The sequence below is a fragment of the Chiloscyllium punctatum genome, chromosome 10 (genome assembly GCF_047496795.1).
Source record: "Chiloscyllium punctatum isolate Juve2018m chromosome 10, sChiPun1.3, whole genome shotgun sequence".
NCBI classification, from domain to species: Eukaryota; Metazoa; Chordata; class Chondrichthyes; order Orectolobiformes; family Hemiscylliidae; genus Chiloscyllium; species Chiloscyllium punctatum.
The window spans coordinates 76,829,468-76,847,390 of NC_092748.1; the positions used below are offsets into that span (position 1 = coordinate 76,829,468).

Genomic DNA, 17,923 nt, shown 5'->3' on the forward strand with positions numbered 1-17,923 from the left:
TCATGGTATTTATGTGTCAGTTGTACCTCTATTCCACCCAATCCTAGCTCTCATCCTACGAATAGCCATGGAACAATTATCATAACAAAAATATATCTAAATGACTGACATAGGTAACAGCTACATGAACAGTGAATATGCAATTTCTTGAAGAAGAATTAAAGAGTAGAAAATTCAACTTATGGGAATGATCCCATCAGAACTTGTCTTGTAAGCGGGGGATGGAAATTGAGCTGTCATGTTCTTGACAGGTCTCAGCACCAAATATGCAGGAAACTGAGAAATTTCAGGTTGTCTTAGATTGAAATGAAAAATCACAGCCTGTATTATATTCAACATTTGTTTCTTGTGGTGATGGAAGCAAGCAGGATGTCCTGCAGCACTGAAGTAGCTATAAACCACCGTAGAAAGAGAAGGAATTTCAAGAAGGACATGCCTTCTTTACACCTCTTATAAAGATTTATAAAATAAATGATCACAGCTGTTGTTTGCCTCCTGAATTGCTTGCTGCACCTACATGTTAGTTCCCAGTGACCAACAAACAGGGATGCCTATATCCCAATGGATATCAACGCTTTCCAATCTTTCACAATTGAAGAAAGACTCTGCAACTCTGTTCCTCCCACAAAATGGATAACCTCACACTCTTCCAGAATAAAATCCATGTCCTGGCTACTCAAACAATTCTCAAAGAGCTTGAAGGCGTAGCTGCAGAAAGGGATGCTCCTCTATCTGTGGAGCCTAGAGTCAGAGAACACAATTTTAGAAATATTTGCAAACCATCTAGGACTGAGTGGAGGAGAAATTCCTTCATTCAAAGGAACATGAATCTTTGGAATTTTCCATCCCAGAGGTTGGTTGAAGCTCAGTCAATAAATCAGTCAAGACAGAGATTGCTCAACTTCTAATTGCTAGTGATATCAAGGCATTCAGAGACAATGGGGGAAGATACTTTCAGGTAGAAGATCAAACACAATTTTGAGTGGCAAAGTAGTCCAATGGGTTTCTGTTTAGGATACTGGTGAGGGCAATGGTTCATCAGAGGACTGTAGCAGGAGCAAAGTTTGGAGCACTATAAATTACAACTGCACAGCTAGAGGGAAAGAAGAGTAAAATGTCAATAGTGACCACCAATTTTGTTAGTTACTGAAACAAACAGACATTTCTGTTGTGATAAACAGGACTCCAGGATGGCATGTTGCATCCCTGGTACCAGGGCTCAACGTGTCATGGAACTGCTGCATAATACTATTTTGGGGGAAAGTAAAGAGTCAGAGATCATGGTCCACATTATCACCACCAAAATATGTCAAAAGATGATAAGATCCAGAAAACAGCATTTAAGAAGCTAGGTAAGGCATTGAAAAGAACATTTAAGGTTTTGATCTCAGGATTTCACCCATTACTGAATGCTACTAAGCATAGAAACAGGAACATAGAAGTAGGGGTATTCCAACATGAATCATGACTTCTAGCTTTTTACCCTTTTTCAAAAGAATGTTCTGCAGCTCCTCTGTGACATTCTTGATCTTGACCATGTTGCCAGCCAAATGAGTCCTAAATGGCATCAAGTTCTTGAGTATTGTAGAAGCTGCATCCATTCAGGTTACTGGAGGAAATTCCATCATAATCCTGACGTGCAAAGATTTCGGCAAACTGGGAGGCGTACCATTAATCACAGATTACCTTGCTTTCCTAGTATCTATTGAATTAGCACAATGATGTGCCTGGTCAATGGTAACTCTTAAGACATTGTTGGAACATGACTTGGCAATGGTAATATTGTTGAATGTCAAGGGAAAATGGGTAGATTTTCTCTTAATGGAGAAAGGGTGGCACAGTGGACAATGGTTAGCACTGCTACCTCACAGTGCCAGGGACCCGGTTATGATTCCAGTCTTGGATGGCTGTCTGTGTGGAATTTGCACATTCTCCCCATGTCTGCATAGGTTTCCTCCCAGTGGTCTGGTTTCCTCCCACAATCCAAAGATGTGCAGGTTAGATGACTTGGCCATGCTAAATTACCCATAGTGTTCAGGGATGTGTAGGTTAGGTGCATTAGTCAGGGGTAAATGTAGAGTAATTGGTTGGGGGAATGGGTCTGGGTGGGTTACTCTTTAAAAAGTCATTGTGGACTTGTTGGGTCAAAGGGCCTGTTACTACACAGTAAGGGAGTCTAAAAGAATAGATTGACACTTGCAAGATGAAATATTATTTACCGCTTATCCCCTCCCCACCAAGTGTAAATATTACATGTCTTTCTGCGTGCAGGATTCACTATCTGAATGATTGATTGCAAATGGAATTGATGGGAGTATGAGCCCAACATATTCTCTTTAGGGTGAAATGTAGGAGCAACGCACTCAGAGAACCGGGGATGTCGAGGAAAATATATTTGAAGGAAAAGAGGGTATTTTAAAATGTACCAAGACTGATCTAAATTGAACCCCGTATTCCAAAACTAGCCTAACCAATGTCTTATAAAGCCGCAACATGACATCCCAATTCCTATATGACATCCAACATGACATCACAACCAATCTGACACAATGACAATGGATGAATGGACATTGCATATCAATCGTCAGACAGGAATGTTCACTCCCAGTCAGGAAATGCTTCAGCTGTCAAGGACATTCAGCCTCCAATATTTGGGTAAGTATCCTTCAAGGTGGCCTTCTAGATTCACAAAAACATAGGAGTGTTGAGCAAAAACTGTACCCATGAAGATGGCCTCAACCATGAATTTGGGTTAATGTCATGCTACATGTATCCCCATCATACTGTTCTGTATTTGTAAAATCTTCCTTACTGTCCTGTTTTGACACTAGCATCACAGTAACTTGTTATGATCCCTCCAACTTATAGGGAATGTTATATAACTTTGGTTAGACCTTTGGCATATGACTCTTATACCTATCATGTTATTCCAGCCATTTGGTTTGTTTCTAGGACCATCTTATTTTTAATTTTTTATAGTTATCTCACTGCCCCAAATAATCTGATTATAGATCATCTCTTCATTTTCTATTCAGCTGTTGACACTTTACTTACACCGTTTGACACTTTTGATCACCTGCAGAGAGTTATTATTCAACCTGTCAATTCTCCAGTCACACTATTTGTACAATACTTTGATCTCTCTGCTTTCAATTCTGTGCCTTTGTGCTTCTCTTCACTTTCCCTGATGAAGGAGTAGCGCTCCGAAAGCTTGTGATGCCAAATAAACCAATTGGACTATAACTTGGTGTTGTAAGACTACTAACTCATCAACGGTTTTAATATCTGATGCCTCAGGAAATGTCAGGCTCCTAATAACTGAAGAAGCTATGGGTGCATCAGTTGTTAGGAAAGTTACTCATTGCTTTTTGATCTTGCCCCAACGTCATTTGCCCAGAAAAAATAATGCATTCTTTTCAATGAGTCTAATCTTCAACGGCTGGATCAAATGATCCAAAATAACAGCATGATGCCAGAAATGCTTGCCCCAACTCAAAGACAACTGAGCGCATTTCTTCACAAGCCTAATTTTTTTCTTGTTGCCACTGAATAACTCTGCAGAGGCCAATATACCATCACCAAGTCACTCTTTATTCACTGGTCCAGCTTCCTCAGGGCCAGCTCTCAGAGTGAATAGAACCTCTAATACTCTGAATTATATTTGTCAGCCAGGGCTCATTGATTGGACCTGGTTAACAGCCCCAATCATGGAACTCATATTCTATGAGATCCCCCAGTTGATCTCATTACAATCATTATAGACTATATTTTTTTCATTTGCTTAAGTTTTACATTGACAGCAAGTTCTCAAATTATATTTTCATTTTTCCTATTGATGTGCAGTTCAAACTCTTTCTCATAAATTGAAACTTTAGATTCTTATCAGTTTACATATATTTATTGCAGAGCATGATAAAAATATGAAATAGCTTTGTGACGAGATAAAAAAATTATTTTTGCATTCATACTTACAAACACGTGTAATGGATGATAGTCAGGTTGTTTGATTAATCCTTGAGGGGGCTTTAAGAATAAGATAGAAGTTTTTGTTGTGATGTGTTTCTCTTTGTTTTCAACATGATGATGTTTCTCATGTAGCTCATCCATAGATGCTTCAGTTCCAGTGTCTGTTTTCTTGGTTGGTAGTATTAAGTACAATTCATCCTGTATAATGAACATTAAGAAAAATAACATTTCAAAAATTATGTTGGTAAATGTCACACATGTGGGACATATGATATAACTACATGAATGTCAGCACTCATCATTACTACTGGCTAAATTGACAGCATTTTCTGATGTCCGTACTTGTGCAGTTGAGCTTGGAAATTCTGAAGGTGCTGTCAGAGGTCCTCTGCCTCTCCACAAGATGAACTGTTGTCATCTTTGTAGATGGAATCATCATAATAATTGCCAATTTATTGTGAACATGAACTAATTAAGCACTTCATAATGATGAATAAGTAAAGTTTCAATCAGCCAGGAAAAGCTTAGTTTCCAATGAACTGAGTTTTCAATGAAAATTAAGATCAATAGCTTCAAAATGACACTTAAGAAGATGAATACTAAAGAGGGACATGATCCTACGATTGAACAAGTCTTAATGCAAAATGAGATTGAATAAATTCACAGTATTATTAGTGCTTTTGTAATAACTCAGGATTCCCAACTGAAGAAGATTATCATTTTTGAATACCAAAGAAGAGCCACTACCTGTGCCATAAATAGCCCCACTCCAGGACAGAGACATCGGCTTTTTTCCTATATCCAGAAGTGTTAGCACACACAATTGGATGTTTTTTTTATCCCATCGCAAATCACAGATGACATTATTTTCCCTTCTAATTTACAAGCAAAACCTGTTACAGGTAATGCAAGCCTCAAAGATGAATGAGAGGTAAGGAGAACGTGAAGAGGCTAAATCAAAGTGAAGTCAGAAGGGCACTTGGAACCATTTTTTTAAACATATATCCAGATGTATTATTGTCCACTAGTGAACCTTTTATTCCCCATCACCAACTCACCATGACTTTTTTTTTAACTACTAACCACCAGTAATTCATCAGTGTAGCCAACTAGATATTTACATGAAAAGCCTGTTACAATGTAATGCAAACTGTCAAAAGTGAGGGGTAGGTAGGGAGACCAGGAAGGGGCAAATGGAGTTGGAAAAGCAAATAAAGCACTGTACCCCCAAGGTGCCCACCTCTCTCTCAAGGCATTGATAGCATTGATGGACACCATGTGATCCTTCTCCAAGGTTCAAAGCATGAATGTAACTGCAGACGACAGAAGATAAAGAGTTACAGAGTCATGGAAATGTATAGGATGGAAACAAACCTTCCAGTCCAACTTGTCCATGTCGACCAGATATCCTAAATTAATCTAGTCTCATTCACCAGCATTTGGCCTTCTAAACCCTTCCTATTCATATACCTCTAACACTTCCTCTGACAGTTCATTCCAAACACACACCTCCCTCTGCATGAAAAAGTTACCCTTGAGGTCCCTTTTAAATTTTTCCTCTCTCACCTTGAAGCTAATCCATCTAGTTTTGGACTCCATACCCAAGGGAAAAGAACCTTGATTATTCACCCTATCCATGCCCTTCATGATTTTATAAACTTTTTTAAGGTCACCCCTCAGCCTCTGATACTCCAGGGAAATAGCCCCAACCTATTCAACCTCTCCTTTTAGCTCAAACTCTCCAACCCTGGCAACATCCTTAAATCTTTTTGCTACCTGGACAAAATGGCCAGGCCAAGGAGCAGACCCACAAAGAGGTCCTCTGATTTTCCCACACCCGCCTGGACCAGATTTATAAAGATCAGGAATATATGGCTTAAGCACCACTAAAATCACAACAAAAGAATTTTCAAGTACCTAAACAGGGGTGTGTTCACTCACAACCGATGTAAACATGGTCCACTGACTCCACAGAGCTGCAAAATAAACAGATGAGCTGGTAATCCGAGAACCTGGGCTTCCTGGCTCCGAGGTAGAGACATTACCCCTGCACCACAAAAGACCTTGGTCGTCTGCATTTCTAACATATATCCAGATGTAATTTCACACACAACCAAATGGCTTTCCCATCACCAAATAATAGTGACCTTTTTTGTTTTTTTGTTTTCAATCTCCACCAGTAAAACACCCAGGCAGCCAATTGTATATTTACATGCAAAGTTGAAAGTGTGGTGCTGGAAAAACACAGCAGGTCGGGCAGCATCCGAGGAGCAAGAGCATCGACATTTTGGGCAAAAGCCCTTCATAAGCAACAAAGGGCTTTTACCTAAAACATAGATTCTCCTGCTCCTCTGATGCTGCCTGACCTGCTGTGCTTTTCCAGCACCACACTCTCGACTCTAATCTCCAGCATCTGCAGTCCTCACTTTCTCCTATTTATATACAAAGCCTGTTATGGGCAATGCCAATCAACGGAAGTGAGGGAAGAGTAGAAAGGCATTATGTATTTTCTAATCAATCTGTCCAGAGATGTTATTGCACATCTCTTGAGCAGGTAAGACTTGAACCAGGGTCTCCTGGTCAGAGAGAAAGTGACTATAGATGCTAGAGATCAGAGTTGAAAAGTGTGTTGCTGGAAAAGCTCAGCAAGTCATGCAGCATTCGAGTAGCAGGAGATTTGATGTTTTGCGCAAAAGCCCTTTGTCAGGAATGTTGGGGGCGGAGGTGGAGGGGGCTGAGAGATAAATGTGGGGGGGGGCATGGGTGTGGCTGGGGGAAGGTAGTTGGGAAGGTGATGGGTAGATGCATGTGGAGCATGATGGTGATAGTCAGAGGGAGGATGAAGCGGATAGGTAAGAAGGAAGATGAATATGTAGGTCAGTTCAAGAAGGTGGTGCTGAGTTGGAAGGTTGAATCTGGGATGAAGTGAGGGAGGGAGATAAGGAAACTGGTGAAGTTGACATTGATGCCATGTGGTTATAGGGTCCCAAGGCAGAAACCGATAAGTTTTTCCTCCAGTCGTTGGTTGGCTACAATTTGGTAGTGGAGAGGGCCCCGAGCTTTCATGTCCATGGCAGAGTGGGAGGGGGAGTTAAAGTGGTTGGCTTTAGGGCAGTGGGGTTGTTTGGTGTGTGTGTCCCAGAGATTTCCCTGAAACATTCCATGAATTGGCATTCTGTCTCCCCAATGTAGAGGAGACATCGAGAGTAATGGAGAACAATTACACTGGCACTATCCCTCAACTTTTCCCCTGCTACATTGATGACTGTATTGGGGCCAGCTCATGCTCCCATGAGAAGGTTGAACAGTTCATAACCTTCCACCCTGACCTTAACTTTACCTGGACCATCTCAGACACCTCTCTCCCCTTCCTGGACCTCACCATCTCCAGGAGAAAGTGAGGACTGCAGATGCTGGAGATCAGAGCTGAAAATGTGTTGCTGGAAAAGCACAGCAGGTCAGGCAGTATCCAAGGAGCAGGAGAATCGATGTTTCGGGCATGAGCCCTTCCTAAAGAAGGGCTCATGCCCGAAATGTCAATTCTCCTGCTCCTCGGATGCTGCCTGACCTGCTGCGCTTTTCCAGCAACACATTTTCACCTCACCATCTCCATCTCCAGTGACCGACTCAATACAGACATCTACTTCAAACTCACTAACTCCCACCTGCACTACACCTCCTCTCACACCTCCTCCTGTAAAAACACTATCCCTCACTCCCAATTCCTCCGCCTCCACTGTTTCTGCTCTCAGGAGGAGCAATTCTACTCCAGAACATTCCAGATTAGCTCCTATTTCAAGGAGCACCATTTTTCCTCCTACGTGGTCAACACGCCTCTTCCACTTCCTGCACCTCTACCCTTGAACACCACCCCTCCAATTGTAACAAGGATAGAATACCCCTAGTCCTCACCTTCCACCCCACTAATCTCCAGATACAGCACATTATCCTCCACCATTTCCACCACCTAAAATCAGACTGCACCACCAGAGATATATTTCCCTCCTCACCCCATTTGAATTCCACAGAGACCATTTCCCCCGCCATTCTCTCATTAGGTCCATGTTCCCCCCCCCCACTAACCTATCCTCTACTCCCAGCACCTTCCTTTGTTGCCACAAGAAGTGTAAAACCTGTGCCCACACCTGCCCCCCTCACCTCCATCCAAGGCCCCAAAGGATCCTTCCACATTCAGCAGAGATTTTCCTGCACATGCAAACACCAAATATGCAATTGGCTGCATGGGTGTTGACCTTACCAATACAGCCACTGCCGATGCTGCCAGGTCTCATACTGGGCCCAAACTTGCCTCTGTCTCCACCTCCATGAATCTGCACTTGATGGAGTTTAGAACAATGAGGGGAGATCTGATTGATTTACAGAATACTGAGAGGCCTGAACATGTTTCCACTAGTAGGAGAGACCAGGACCTGAGAGCAAAGACTCAGAGTGAGGGGATGACCTTTAGAACTAGGGCGAGAAGGAATTTCTTAAGCCAGAGGGTAGTTAATCTACGTATCCCATTACTATAGAGGGCTGTGGAGGCCAAGTCACTGAATATATTTAAGACAGAGATAGATAGGTTCTTGACTGGTAAGAGGATCAAGGGATAGGAAGAAAGCAGGAGAATGGGGTTGAAAAATGTATCAGCCATGATCGAATGGTGGAGCTGACTTGGTGGGCTGAATAGCTAAATTCTGCTCCTATGTCTTATGGTCTTATGGACCTAATTAATTATCAAATAAATGGTCTTATCATGGGTCCAGTAGGCACAGCTCTCATGAACATCAAAGTTGGATACCATGAAGCACATGTCTTTGATGGAATGACATCTGACCTTCCACTAGTTGCATAGTTCTGCTATGTTGGTAATGTGTTTGCCATATTTAAACCTGAGTTGCATATAAGAATTTTCTTGCATTTCTTAATGGGCTCCTTTCTGCGTTCAGATTCACCTTTGAAATATAGCAATCAAATGAGCACAATTCAACACACCATAGGAATGACTTCTTGGCAACCTCATATGCAGGCGGAAGGTTGACACTGTAATATGGTGCATCAAAGCCATCCTGCAGAATAATGGCTACATTGTTCAGAGAATTTCTCACAATATATAATGCAAACTCATGATCAGGCTGAAGGTCTGAACATTTGGTTTTGGAAAGTGCCCAGTTTATCTCATATTATGCGAGAAGAATGAGATGTCTCAAAAATTTGAGTAACAAGTGCAGCTCACTGCTTCATATTGCTATAATAGCAGTGGCAATAAGAATGCAGGTTACAACTAACAGGATGCTGCGATCAAATCAAAAAGACATTCTGCCTATCAGACAAATGAGTAATGAGGTATATGAATTTCAGTGGCAGTATGATGCTAGGTATATTGTTCCTTAAAAGTACTGGATTGTATCAAACAATATCACTTTAGCTGTTCACAACAAGTAATACACTGACTATCCAACCAGCTTGCTATTTTAAAATTCAAACATTGCGTCCAATACTAAATATGATTTCACAATTGGACATATGCTAACCAATCATAAAGTCTGCAAAGAATTATGCTGACAACCAATTTCGGGCTTGCAGCGAGGCACACTTGCATGTCCTAGAAGCTACATGTACAAATACACAGCCTCTGTTTCAATGCAGATGGAAAGAACATGTAAGCATATTGTGCCTGTTACAATTCAACAAAATAGGTGACAGTCATTTTGTGGTTCATTTCTCAGGTCAAAGCTTTGACAAATCTGAGCCATCCTGCATGTTTAAAATATAAACAAAGCTTGGCACTTAATGATTAGCCATAATCAATTGTTAATTCTCCATGGCAATGCCTCTATCAATCAGAGTTGAAGAGTGCATTACTAGAAAAGCACAGCCAGTCAGGCAGCATCCAAGGAACAGGAGAATTGACGTTTTGGGCACAGACCCTTCATCAGGAATTGACTCTGATCTCCAGCATCTGCAGTCCTCACTTTCTCTATCAATCATAGTCCATTTGACAAGCGATGAGCACTTGCCTCCCATACAATAGACCAGTTGTTTTCCCGTTAGTTTTATATTTCCTCACAATCTTCCTCATGAGTACAAGGCAAAAAGCTTCAACAAAATGTGTTTTTTGTTCAGTAATACTCCAGGATACAAGGAATAAACTGGATGAAGAAAAACACTAATTAAGAAGTATTGAATAAAGTCAAAAAACAACAGAATGTAAGATCAATAATTTCAATTTAGCATAAGATATTCTGTGGCAAGTTTTGTCTTCTAAATGTAGCCATGCTGTGGAGATGTTGGTGTTGGGATGGGTGGACGAAGTCAGAAGTCACACAACACCAGGTGATAGTCCAATCCTTTACCTAACAAAGGTACAGTGCTCCGAAAGCTTGTGATTTTAAATAAACCTGTTGGACTTTATCCTGGTGCTACATGACTTCTGACTTTGTCCTAAATGTAGATCCTAAATCCTTTTTCTGAAAATCAAACTAAACAAAAGTAACCAAAGAACTTTCCAAAGAAGGGTTGCTGGACCTGAAATGTTAACTCTGCTTTCTCTCCATAGAGCTGTTACAACTGCTGAATTCGTCCAGCAATTTCAGTTTTTGTTTCTGAAAAATAAATGATCATGTTTATATTTATATTTGAAGATTGTATACTTATTTGGATAAGGCTAATTACCTCTGCTCCCGATCTCAGGGGTCTCGACAATGTTAATGGAAGATAACTGGATGAAACATATTGTGTAGAGTATGGATTATATTCCATTTGTTTATAACGTTGATATACCTAAAGTTTATACAAATTACATAACACAAAATAACACATTAAGAACGGCTTAAAATAATTAAAGATCATTTTAACAGAAGAAAACAAAGAGACAAAATGGATAGTTTCAAGTATTTTTGTTTTACATATTGTCTTTTACAGTAATATTACTTTGGATGATTTTTAAACTTAAATTCAGATATTACCGGTTGAATCTTAAGTTTTTTTGATTTAATGTGAGGATTTTGGAGGGATTCTCATCATGAGGCCAAGTCAGATTTCTTGCCATATCTTACCAAATGCACCTCATTAAGTCCTTATGCCATCCCTCATGTCCAATTCTATTCCCATTTTACCACTTGTCATTCCCAGAACAAATCACCACTCATTGGATATCCGTTTGAAAGACCTGTACCATTTCTGTCTATGCCATCTTTAAAAGGCTGCAATGCATCTGGAGGAAAACTGGCCATCTGGAACTGCATATTTCTTTATTTGCCCCAGACGTGGCAGATTGGGGAAATGGGCACCCAAATTTGTGATCAGGAACCTAGAAGTCCTGCTGGGTGGGATGATGCAGACACAGGGCATTCTCTTCTCCAACAACTAGCAGCCAAGATCATTGCACAACACCATGCCATTCTGATCTGAGATTGCCTCCCAGGTTAACGCAGTCTCAGCCAAAGACCAGCCATGTAGGAAGAATGTCAATGACTTTTGTACTTTGCCAGTGTTAATGCCACCATCTTGTCTTCAATACCTCACACACTCTATCTCTGATATTGTGCCACACAAGGCATATGGCCTACCACTCTCATTATTACCTGCAACAAGTGCCCTGACTTGTTGTCACCCATCAAATCCCCAATACTACTGAACCTGCATGCCCCCTGTAATGCTTGGGGCTTCTCCACACCTGAAACAAAACGAACACTCCTTTTCATTTCCCTTAAGAAAAAAAAACAGATCACAATTGGACAAAAGAGTCAAGGGGGCTTCTGACATTTGGCTCAACACCCCTTAAGTCGAGAGGATCCTGACACTGACCATCCCAAGGGGTTGAACTCATGTGTCCAAGCCCCTGGACTGATGTCAAAGCCTGCTTTGACTTACTGAACTAGGAAGCCCTGATCAAAGGCTATCACCCTTGATTTGACTAAGGACTGCAGATGAATGCACCAAGTTTCTTGGCTTGGTGTCATGCTAAATGGCGAAGCAACGTAGCTATACTATGAGGGTGTGGTGATCATCCACATAGGCTCAGAGCAAGTGAACACTATGACAGCAAGTGAACAGCCCAGAGATGCAGCCTGGTCCAATCCAAGAGTTGGGTTTGTTTCCCTGAGCATACAGTGTCCTTGTAACAATGCTACAATAATATTTATCAGTGCATACCAAGGTGCAGCATTAAAGTGCAGAAGCATACTGTAAGAAATGCAGTTGGCTTGTGGTTAGCACTGTTCCTCACAGAACCATGGATGTGGATTTGATTCCACCCTCAGACGACTGTCTGTGTGGAGTTTGCACATTCTCCCTGACTACATGGGTTTCCTCTGGGTGCTCTGGTTTCCTTCCACAAACCAAAGATGCGCATATTAAGTGGATTGGCCATGACAAATTGCCCATAGTACCAGGGATTTGTGGGCTAGGTTGGAAATGCAGAATTATAGGTGAGAGGGTTGGGACTGGGTGGGATGCTCTTTGAAGGGTTACTGTGGACTCAATGGGCCAAATCTCCTGCTTCCACACTATGGGATTTTATGATTCTATGATTCTAAAATTAGCAATGGGCAATGAGGTTCTTAGAGGCTGGCACATATTGGTTGTGGTGTGTAGCTGCTGTACCTGGATCATGTCCTGAGGTATTAATGCTCAGCATACAACATGGGGACTGTTCTCAGCAGTTGCGAGGTACCTGCTCTGACTTCCCATATTAAGAATTCTCAATGTCTAGCTCTTTTGGCATCTTTGGTAAGATAGGAAGCTGAATATTAATGAGGTAAATTGTGGCATTAATAAGACATTGGAAAAGCTATAATTCTTCTTATGGCAACTCTTCACTACCCAGCAGAAACTCATACCACTTGGCAAACGCACAAAAGATGCAGCAAGGTACTAACATCAAGACAGATCTCACTGGACTTCTTGTCTGATTCTGCCTTATCCCATTTCACGCAGACTCTACTGAGATTCCATGATATGTAGTGGAATTTCAAACAGGTTGGTGTCAGAATGGGGTCAGGTGGGTGCCAAAATTGGATTGCTGTCCTCTTCCCAATGTGTGATCCCAATTCTGGTCCAAACACGTTTTCAATATGTGCAGTTCAAAATCAAATTGATTGCCTTCTGCCAAGAGGCAGTATAACCAATTAAGGGCAATTTGTTTTAAAATAACAGGGCTTATTAGGCCACATTATGTCAACTTGGTGCTTTCAGGGCAAAAGGGGTTCCAAAAAATATAATTGGTACCACCACGATCAACCCTGGATTGTGACCAGGCAGCTGTAACATTTTAAAACACACAAAAAAACTTCCCTGGACTTCTCCATTGCAGCCTCCATGCCCAATCACTGTCATTGGGTTTGACAATCATTGGCTGCTGGAAGATTGGTCATTGGCCCTCCACCCTGATTGAACACAGAGTTTGCACACTGGCCTTTAATTGCTTGAAACATTGAAAATTGTGGTTAGTGTGTTTGATCTGTAATTAGTTCCAATTTCAATTTCCCATTCCCTTACTGAAAATCCAGCCCTGTGTCTAATTGAGAATTACAACTTAAAATATATAACCTTTAGATTGAAGAATGGTACAACTTGATCGACCACCACTTCTGAAGGCCTGACGGACACGGGACCAAGTGCATCAGCAGCCTAAAATAAATTACCATATATGTTCATTCATTAGCATGACAAAGCATTTTGGTAGTTTGTTGCCCTGACACTGTTATTATACTGAATTAATTGTTTAAAAAAAAACAGAAGTTTGATCTTGCACCTCCTTCTGAGTTGAATGCTTTTCCTATGATTTTCCTCTGGTTTTTCGAGAGCAGAAGCATTTTTCATTTAAAATTAGTTTTGGAACTTTTTTACTCCAAAAAAAGAGACAAAAATATTGTGACAAAGGAGAGATTGGCCGTGGATAAAGGCTTTTTATTTATTTACACTGAACTCGGAAGACTGGCCATTTCAACTTGTTTGTCAAATATTCGATATTAGCCTTTATCGATTCCCTTTACTGGAGTTCCAGAGATTTGAGAGTTGACTGATGAAGGATTTGAAGTGGAAGCTGTTTTCGTTGCTGGGATTTTCAGCTAAGTGCTGGATTTTTAAATTTAATTTTGTTTTCTATTTTGCATGCTTAAAATTAAAAACTCTGATTAAATGAAGAGTAGAAAAGCAAGTTTTTAGAACTTCCTCTTTTAGACTGTTTAATGTAGAATGTAATTTTTTTAGGTCCTTCCAGCAGCGTAGTGTGTCAGCTGTATCAGTCTACAAATTCTGGATTTGAGAAAAGTGTGGTCTTTTAAGACAAGTGAAGATGAGCAAATTTGTAAGGAGTGATTATGGCAGTGAACAGAGTGGTATACTTCTCCTGTCAGATGTGGGAGATTAGGGAACAGTTGACTGTCCCTAGAGACTATGTCAGCAGCAGGTATGTTTGGATCCATCTCATGTCAGAACGTTTGGATTAACTGGAGAGGCAGTTAGAGTCACTGAGCAGCATACAGGAGACAGAGAGTGTAATGATTAGTAGATTTTAGAGAGCTGTTTACACCACAGGTTCAGTCAGATAGATGGGTGAGTGTCAGGAGAGGTAGGAAGGTAGTTCAGGAGTCTCCTGTGGCTATTTTTTTCTAAAACAGAAATACCATTTTGGGTACTGTTGAATGGGATGTCGGTCAGAGGAAAATAGAAGTGGGAACCAGATCTTGGAAACCAAGAATGAATCTTATGCTAAGGGGGTTTTTCAAGATACAAAAGAGTAATTGTTATGAGAAACCTCTCTGTTAGGTACACAGACAGGAGATTCTGCAGCAGTGATTGTGAATTTGTATGGTATGTTGTCTCCCTGGTGCCAGGGTCAAGGATACCTCAGAATGCTTGTAGCATATTGTCAAGGGGGAGATAGAGAAGCCAGAAATTGTACATATTGGTAAGAACTACACAATGAGGGAAATGGTTGAGCCTTTGTAGGCTAAATATAGGAAGTTACATAGAAGGTTAAAGAGCAGAACCTCAAAGGTAGTAATCGCTGGTTTACGAATTAGTGGTGCTGGAAGAGCACAGCAGTTCAGGCAGCATCCAAGGAGCTTCGAAATTGATTTTTACCTTTTACCTCTGGTTTACTCCTAGTGCTACATGCTAGTGAGAATAGGAATAATACGATGGGGCAAAGTTATCAGTGGCTAAGGAGATGGTGCAGTGAACAAGAATTCAAATGTTTGGATCATCCAGATCTATTCTGGGGCAGAAAGGACTTGTTCAAAAAATATGGGTTTCACCTGGACTGGAAGGGGACCAATATCCTGGCAGGGAGATTTGCGAGTGCTATTCAGGAGAGTTGAAACTGGTCAGTTGGGACAAAGGTATCCTAAGTAGTAGTGAGAATAAGAAGGACAGATGAGGATCCTTCTGATTTAAAAAAGAGCAAGCTAATGAGAAAAGGAAGGCAAGAACAAATCAGAGAACAAGGTGACTCTGATGAATTAAACTGCATTTATTTCAATTGAAGGTGTCTTACTGGTAAGGCAAGTGAACTCAGGTCAGATACAGGAACATGGGACTGGTATATCATGGCTATTACAGAAACATGGAGAAAGTGAGGACTGAAGATGCTGAAGATCAGAGTCGACAGTGTAGTGCTGGAAAAGCACAGCAGGTCAAGCAGCAACCGAGGAGCAGGAGAAATCACGTATTGGGCATAAGCTCTTCATCAGGAAGCCTGATGAAGGGCTTATGCCTGAAACATCTATTCGCCTGCTTCTTGACCTGGTCTATTACAGAAGCATGGCTGAGGGAGAGACAAGACTGGCAGTTCAAAGTTTTGGGGTTTAGATGTTATAAGAAGGATAGAAAGGGAGGCAAGAGAGGAGTGGAATAGTGTTTTTTAATGAAGAAAACATTACTGTACTTAGAGAGGATATTTCTGAGGGATCATCCAATGAAGCTATATAGATGGAACTCAGAAATAATAAGAAGATGATCACCTTGATGAGATTGTACTATAGGGCCTCCAATAGTCAGTGGGAAATTAAGGAACAAATATGTCTAGAGATCTCAGATATATGTAAGAACAATTGGTATAACAGTGGGGGATTTTAACTTTCCAAACATTGACTGGGAGTGCCCAAGGTGGAAAGGGCTTGAATGGCAAGGAATTTATTAAGTGTGTTCAAGACAATCTTCTTTATGAAGATGTAGATGTAACTACTATAGAAGAAAAATGTGACCTTTTTTTCAGAAATAAGGCAGGAGAAGTGTTAGTGGGGGAGCACTTTGGGGCCAGTGATCATAATTCTATTAGTTTCAAAACAATTATGGAAAAGGATAGCCCTTGTATGAAAATTAATATTCTTAATTGGAGTAAGACAAATTTTCATGGTATGAGATAGGAACTTGCAAGCGTTGATTGGAGTACAGTAGACTGTTCGCAGGTAAAGGGACGACTAGTAAGTGGGAGGCTTTCAAAGTGAGATAATGAGAGTTCAGAGGCATCATGTTCCTGTTAGACTGAAGAGTAAGGTTGGTAATGTAGGCAACATTGGATGAATACTGTTATTGAAGTTCTGGTCAAAAATAGTCATAAACAGTCATAAATTAGATATAGATAACTGGGATCAAGTGAATCTCAAGAAGAGTATAAGGGGTGTGGGGTATTCTTAAGAGGGTAATCAGGAGGACAAAAGGGGATATGAGATAGCTCTGGCAGATAAGGTTTAGGATAATTCAAAGAGTTCCTGCAAGTACATTAAGAGCAAAAGAGCAACTAGGGAGACAACAGTGCCTCTTAAAGATCAACGAGGTCATTTATGTGTGGAACTACAGGAGTTAGGACAGATACTAAACAAATATTTTATATCAGTTTTTACTGTGAGAAGGAGTCTACATTACAGAAGAAGAAGTGATGGGGGATCTTAAAAAGTGTAAAGATAGATACATTTCCAGGACCTGATGAAACATACTTGAGGAGATTGTGGGAAGTTAGGGAACTTGTGGGAACCCTAGCAGAGGTATTTTTGATTTTATTTATTTATTACTACCCATGTGTACCGAGGTACAGAGAAAGAGTTATTTTATGTTTACAGATGGATCATAATATACAGGTACATTAGGGTATCATAAATGAGTGCAGAAAACAGTGTTACAGCGTGGGGAGCAGACACCTAGGTCTCAGAGTTTGGAGATGATTTTCTTCAGAATTATGGTGTTGAAGGTGGAGCTGTAGTCAATAAATATGAGTCTCATTCATTTGTATCATCTATAGCCATGGGTGAGGTATTGGAGAACTGGAGAGTAGCTAATGTTGTGCCTTTATTTCAGAATGGTTCTAAGGAGAAGCCTGGGAACTATGGGCCTGTGAGTTTGACATCAGTGGTGGGTAAGTTGTTGCAGGGGATTCTGAGAGACAGGATTTACATTCATTTGGAGAAGCAATGACTGATTAAGGGTAGTCAGCATGGCTTTGTTCCTGGCAAACATGTCTCACAAACTTGATTGAGTTTTTTTAAGGATGTAACCAAAAAGATTGATGAAGGTGGAGTGCTCTTGTACAGGACATTGATGAAGCCATTTTAGTACTATGTACAATTCTGGTTGCCCTGCGATAGGAAGGATATTATTAAATTGGAGAGGTTTCAGAAAAAAATTACCAGGATGTTGCTGGGACTAAAGGATAGACTGGGACATTTTTCACTGGAATGTTGGAGGTTGAACGGTGACATTACAGAGGTTTATAAAATTGTGAGGGGCATTGATAAGATGAATAGCAAAGGTCTTTTTCCTAGGGTGGGAGAGTTCAAAACTAGGAGCATATTTTATAAGGTGAGAAGAGAAAGATTTAAAAGGGATCTGCGGGGCAACATTTTCACACAGAAGATGGTTTGTATGTGGAATGATCTGCTAGAGAAAGTGGTACATGTAGGTCCAGTTACAACATTTGAAAGACATTTGCATCAGTACATTAATAGGAAATGTT

At 40.7% G+C, this 17,923-nt stretch overlaps 1 protein-coding gene across 1 annotated transcript in view; it reads right to left on the minus strand.

The window, feature by feature from the left end:
- The window catches only part of cfap221 (cilia and flagella associated protein 221), a 212,631-nt gene that overhangs the window by 39,578 nt on the left and 155,130 nt on the right, over positions 1–17,923 (minus strand). The window contains exons 17-19 of the mRNA XM_072578328.1: positions 13,519–13,599; positions 10,642–10,749; positions 3,973–4,164 (exon numbers count right to left, since the gene is read on the minus strand). Of these exons, the coding sequence (XP_072434429.1) occupies positions 3,973–4,164; positions 10,642–10,749; positions 13,519–13,599 (381 nt within the window). The remainder of the gene's footprint in view (positions 1–3,972; positions 4,165–10,641; positions 10,750–13,518; positions 13,600–17,923) is intronic.